The sequence below is a fragment of the Oncorhynchus clarkii genome, chromosome 17 (assembly GCF_045791955.1).
Source record: "Oncorhynchus clarkii lewisi isolate Uvic-CL-2024 chromosome 17, UVic_Ocla_1.0, whole genome shotgun sequence".
Classification (NCBI taxonomy): domain Eukaryota; kingdom Metazoa; phylum Chordata; class Actinopteri; order Salmoniformes; family Salmonidae; genus Oncorhynchus; species Oncorhynchus clarkii.
This window is the reverse complement of record NC_092163.1, coordinates 981,138-987,907: the sequence shown is the minus strand read 5'-3', so window position 1 is coordinate 987,907 and position 6,770 is coordinate 981,138. Positions and strand designations below refer to the sequence as shown.

At 37.5% G+C, this 6,770-nt stretch overlaps 1 protein-coding gene across 1 annotated transcript in view; it reads right to left on the bottom strand.

The window, feature by feature from the left end:
- LOC139370024 (protein disulfide-isomerase-like) overlaps positions 1 to 6,770 on the bottom strand; it is a 60,088-nt gene that overhangs the window by 3,398 nt on the left and 49,920 nt on the right. The window contains exons 8-10 of the mRNA XM_071109317.1: positions 6,479 to 6,599; positions 4,826 to 5,007; positions 667 to 756 (exon numbers count right to left, since the gene is read on the bottom strand). Coding sequence (XP_070965418.1) covers positions 667 to 756; positions 4,826 to 5,007; positions 6,479 to 6,599 — 393 coding nt within the window. The remainder of the gene's footprint in view (positions 1 to 666; positions 757 to 4,825; positions 5,008 to 6,478; positions 6,600 to 6,770) is intronic.

Below are 6,770 nucleotides of genomic sequence, written 5' to 3'. Positions count from 1 at the left end.
GAGGGAGAGGGAGAGTATTAAAAACAGACACATGTCCTCTTTAGGAGACAGAGACACAGTAAAACAGACACATGTCCTCTTTAGGAGACAGAGACACAGTAAAACAGACACATGTCCTCTTTAGGAGACAGAGACACAGTAAAACAGACACATGTCCTCTTTAGGGTTAGAGAGGTCAGGAGAGGGGTCAGGGGTTAGGAGATGTCAGGGGTTAGGAGAGATTAGGGGTTAGGAGAGATTAGGGGTTAGGAGAGGTCAGGGGTTAGGAGAGGTCAGGGGTTAGGAGAGGTCAGGGGTTAGGAGAGGTCAGGGGTTAGGAGAGACCAGGGGTTAGGAGAAGTCAGGGGTTAGGAGAGGTCAGGGGTTAGGAGAGATCAGGGGGGTTAGGAGAGGGGTCAGGGGTTAGGAGAGGGGTCAGGGGGGTTAGGAGAGGGGTCAGGGGTTAGGAGAGATCAGGGGGGTTAGGAGAGGGGTCAGGGGTTAGGAGAGATCAGGGGTTAATAGTGGTCAGGGGTTAGGAGAGCTCAGGGGTTTGGAGAGGTCAAGGGTTAGGAGAGGTCAGGAAAGGTGACTTTTTCCATCTCTTTCTCCACATGAAGGTTAGAGTTTAGGGGCGAGTGAGAGGTCAGGGGTTGGAGGAGAGGTCAGGGGTTAAAGGTGACATACTTGGGCCCTGTCCTTCTTGGCTCTTTCCATCTCTTTCTCCAGAAACTGAACCAGATCCTTCAGGTTCCTCTGACCAGAGTAGGCTACCACCTGGAGAGAGATACAGCAAAGGACCTTGTGAAGATGCTGGCGGAAACAGGTACAAAAGTATCTATATCCACAGTAAAACGAGTCCTATATCAACATAACCTGAAAGGCCGCTCAGCAAGGAAGGAGCCCCTGTTCCAAAACCGCCATAAAAAAGACAGACTACGGTTTGCAACTGCACATGGGGACAAAGATCTTACTTTTTGGAGAAATGTCCTCTAGTCTGATGAAACAATAATAGAACTGTTTGGCCATAATGACCATCGTTACGTTTGGAGGAAAAAGGGGGAGGCTTGCAAGCCGAAGAACACCATCCCAACCGTGAAGCACGAGGGTGGCAGCATCATGTTGTGGGGGTGGTTTGCTGCAGGAGGGACTGGTGCACTTCACAAAAATTATGGCATCATGATGGAGGAAAATGCTGTGGATATATTGAAGCAACATCTCAAGACATCAGTGAGGAAGTTAAAACTTGGTCACAAATGGGTCTTCCAAATGGACAATGACCCCAAACATACTTCCAAAGTTATGTCAAAATGGCTTAAGGACAACAAAGTCAAGGTATTGGAGTGGCCATCACAAAGCCCTGACCTCAATCCCATAGAACATTTGTGGGCAGAACTGAAAAAGTGTGTGCGTGCAAGGAGGCAGCTCTGTCAGGACACCAGCTCTGTCAGGAGGCCTACAAACCTGACTCAGTTACACCAGCTCTGACAGGAGGCCTACAAACCTGACTCAGTTACACCAGCTCTGTCAGGAGGCCTACAAACCTGACTCAGTTACACCAGCTCTGTCAGGAGGCCTACAAACCTGACTCAGTTACTCCAGCTCTGTCAGGAGGCCTACAAACCTGACTCAGTTACTCCAGCCAGCTCTGTCAGGAGGCCTACAAACCTGACTCAGTTACACCAGCTCTGTCAGGAGGCCTACAAACCTGACTCAGTTACACCAGCTCTGTCAGGAGGCCTACAAACCTGACTCAGTTACACCAGCTCTGACAGGAGGCCTACAAACCTGACTCAGTTACACCAGCTCTGTCAGGAGGAATGGGCCAAAATTCACCCAACTTATTGTGTGAAGCTTGTGGAAGGCTACCCGAAACACTTGACCCAAGTTAAACAATTTAAAAGGCAATGCTACCAAATACTAATTGAGTGTCTGTAAACTTCTGACCCACTGGGAATGTGATGAAAGAAATAAAAGCTGAAATAAATCATTCTCTCTATTATTCTCACATTTCACGATCTTAAAATAAAGTGGTGATCCTAACTGACCTAAAACGGGGAATTTTTACTAAGATTAAATGTCAGGAATTTGTATTTGGCGAAGGTGTATGTAAACTTCTGACTTCAACTGTATAATGTGTATATATAATGTGTATATATAGTGTGTATAAAGTGTATATATAGTGTGTATATATAGTGTGTATAATGTGTATAATATAGTGTGTACATATAGTGTGTATATATAGTGTGTATATAATGTGTGTATATATAGTGTGTATATATAGTGTGTATATATAGTGTATATAGTGTGTATATATAGTGTGTATATAATGTGTGTATATATAGTGTGTATATATAGTGTGTATAATGTGTGTATATATAGTGTGTATATATAGTGTGTATAATGTGTGTATATATAGTGTGTATAATGTGTGTGTGTGTATATATAGTGTGTATAATGTGTGTATGTGTATATATAGTGTGTATAATGTGTGTATATATAGTGTGTATAGTGTGTATATAATGTGTGTATATATAGTGTTTATATATAGTGTGTATAATGTGTGTATATATAGTGTATATAGTGTGTATATATAGTGTGTATAGTGTGTATATATAGTGTGTATATAATGTGTGTGTATATATAGTGTGTATATAATGTGTATATATAGTGTGTATAATGTGTGCATAATGTTTGTGTATATAGTGTGTATATATAGTGTGTATAATGTGTGTATATATAGTGTGTATATATAGTGTTTATATATAGTGTGTATATATAGTGTGTATAATGTGTGTATATATAGTGTGTATATATAGTGTTTATATATAGTGTGTATATATAGTGTGTATAATGTGTGTATATATAGTGTGTATATATAGTGTTTATATATAGTGTGTATAATGTGTGTATATATAGTGTGTATAATGTGTGTATATAGTGTGTATAATGTGTGTATATATAGTGTGTATATATAGTGTGTATATTGTGTATATATAGTATATATAGTGTGTATATAGTGTGTATATATAGTGTGTATAGTGTGTATAGATAGTGTGTATATATAGTGTGTATATATAATGTGTATAGTGTGTATATATAGTGTGTATATAGTGTGTATAGTGTGTATATATAGTGTGTATATATAGTGTGTATATATAGTGTGTATATTGTGTATATATAGTATATATAGTGTGTATATAGTGTGTATATATAGTGTGTATAGTGTGTATAGATAGTGTGTATATATAGTGTGTATATATAATGTGTATAGTGTGTATATATAGTGTATAAATATTGTGTATATATAATGTGTATATATAGTGTGTATATATAGTGTGTATAGTGTGTATAAATAGTGTGTATAATGTGTGTATATATAGTGTGTATATATAGTGTGTATAGTGTGTATATATAGTGTGTATATATAGTGTGTATAGTGTGTATATATAATGTGTATATATAGTGTGTATATATAGTGTATATAGTGTGTATAGTGTGTATATATAGTGTGTATATATAGTGTGTATAGAGTGTATATATAGTGTGTATATATAGTGTGTATATAATGTGTGTGTGTGTGTATGTGTGTGTGTGTGTGTGTGTGTGTGTGTGTGTGTGTGTGTGTGTGTGTGTGTGTGTGTGTGTATGTATATAATGTGTGTATATATAGTGTGTATATATAGTGTGTATAATGTGTGTGTATAAAGTGTATAATGTGTGTGTGTGTGTGTGTGTGTGTGTGTGTGTGTGTGTGTGTGTGTGTATATAGTGTGTATATATAGTGTGTATATATAGTGTGTATAATGTGTGTGTGTGTATATATAGTGTGTATATATAGTGTGTATATATAGTGTGTATATATAGTGTGTATAATGTGTGTATAATGTGTGTATATATAGTGTGTATAGTGTGTATATAATGTGTGTATATATAGTGTTTATATATAGTGTGTATATATAATGTGTATATATAGTGTGTATAATGTTTGCATAATGTTTGTGTATATAGTGTATATAATGTGTGTATATATAGTGTGTATATATAATGTGTATATATAGTGTGTATAATGTGTGCATAATGTTTGTGTATATAGTGTGTATATATAGTGTGTATAATGTGTGTATATATGTAGTGTGTATATATAGTGTGTATATATAGTGTGTATATATAGTGTGTATAGTGTGTATATATAGTGTGTATATAATGTGTATATTTAGTGAATATAGTGTGTGTATATAGTGTGTATATATAGTGTGTATAGTGTGTATAAATAGTGTGTATAATGTGTGTTTATATAGTGTGTATAGTGTGTATATATAGTGTGTATAGTGTGTATATATAATATGTATATATAGTGTGTATAGTGTGTATATATAGTGTGTATATATAGTGTGTATATATAGTGTGTATATTGTATATATAGTGTGTATATATAGTGTGTATATATAGTGTGTATATACAGTGTATATTTAGTGCATATAGTGTGTATATATAGTGTGTATAGTGTGTATAAATAGTGTGTATAATGTGTGTATATATAGTGTGTATAGTGTGTATAGTGTGTATATATAGTGTGTATAGTGTGTATATATAGTGTGTATATATAATGTGTATAGTGTGTATATATAATGTGTATATATAGTGTGTATATATAATGTGTATATATAGTGTGTATATATAATGTGTATATATAGTGTGTATATATAGTGTGTATAGTGTGTATAAATAGTGTGTATATATACTGTGTATAGTGTGTATATATAATGTGTATATATAGTGTGTATAGTGTGTATATATAATGTGTATATATAGTGTGTATATATAGTGTGTAAAATGTGTGTACCCTCTCTGCGTGCAGCGCGGGGAACAGGCGGAGGGCGGGGTAGCGTTCTCTCATCGACAGGTTGAAGTCATTGGCCGAGGCGTCGATGCGAGCGATGACAACTTCCTCTCTGTCCAGGAAGTGAAGGGCTAACTCCTCCCACAGTGGGAACAGAGAACGACTCTCTTCACTGTAGGGCAGGTCTACACACAAACACACAAACACACACAAACACACAAACACACACACAAACACACAAACACACACACACAAACACACAATTAGGACGCAGGCTGTAGTTGAAACATACCGGGATCAGGATGTTTTGAGTGTGTCAGTGAATGATAACATGTATATAAGCATGATAAAATAACAGAGGTTCTAGAATAGAAACCTGAGGAACACCACATTCTATCTATCTATTCCTGGAATAGAACCCTGAGGAACACCACATTCTATCTATTCCTAGAATAGAACCCTGAGGAACACCACATTCTATCTATTCCTAGAATAGAACCCAGAGGAACACCACATTCTATCTATCTATTCCTAGAATAGAACCCTGACGAACACCACATTCTATCTATCTATTCCTAGAATAGAACCCAGAGGAACACCACATTCTATCTATCTGTTCCTAGAATAGAACCCAGAGGAACACCACATTCTATCTATCTATTCCTAGAATAGAACCCTGACGAACACCACATTCTATCTATCTGTTCCTAGAATAGAACCCAGAGGAACACCACATTCTATCCATCTATTCCTAGAATAGAACCCTGAGGAACACCACATTCTATCTATCTGTTCCTAGAATAGAACCCTGAGGAACACCACATTCTATCTATCTGTTCCTAGAATAGAACCCTGAGGAACACCACATTCTATCCATCTATTCCTAGAATAGAACCATGAGGAACACCACATTCTATCTATTCCTAGAATAGAACCCTGAGGAACACCACATTCTATCTACCTATTCCTAGAATAGAACCCTGAGGAACACCACATTCTATCTATTCCTAGAATAGAACCCTGAGGAACACCACATTCTATCTATCTGTTCCTAGAATAGAACCCTGAGGAACACCACATTCTATCTATCTATTCCTAGAATAGAACCCTGAGAAACACCACATTCTATCTATCTGTTCCTAGAATAGAACCCTGAGGAACACCACATTCTATCTATCTGTTCCTAGAATAGAACCCAGAGGAACACCACATTCTATCCATCTATTCCTAGAATAGAACCCTGAGGAACACCACATTCTATCTATCTGTTCCTAGAATAGAACCCTGAGGAACACCACATTCTATCTATCTGTTCCTAGAATAGAACCCTGAGGAACACCACATTCTATCCATCTATTCCTAGAATATAACCCAGAGGAACACCACATTCTATCTATCTGTTCCTAGAATAGAACCCAGAGGAACACCACATTCTATCTATCTGTTCCTAGAATAGAACCCAGAGGAACACCACATTCTATCTATCTGTTCCTAGAATAGAACCCTGAGGAACACCACATTCTATCTATCTGTTCCTAGAATAGAACCCTGAGGAACACCACATTCTATCTATCTATTCCTAGAATAGAACCCAGAGTGTGTGTGTGTGTGTGTGTGTGTGTGTGTGTGTGTGTGTGTGTGTGTGTGTGTACCTACAGAACATTATGAAGGCTGTCTTGTCAGGGTTGAAGGCCAGTCTCTCCAGGTTCTCTCCTACCAGCTGTATAACTGGCTTCTGGTCCCAGTCAGCAGGCAGAGCCTCACTCTGCATCTTAGGCTGTTTCATATATATATATATACACACACACACACGCACACACACGCACACACGCACGCACGCACACACACACACACACACACACACACACACACACACACACACACAGAGAGAGAGAGATAGATGCACACACACACACACACACACAGAGAGAGAGAGATAGAGGCACAC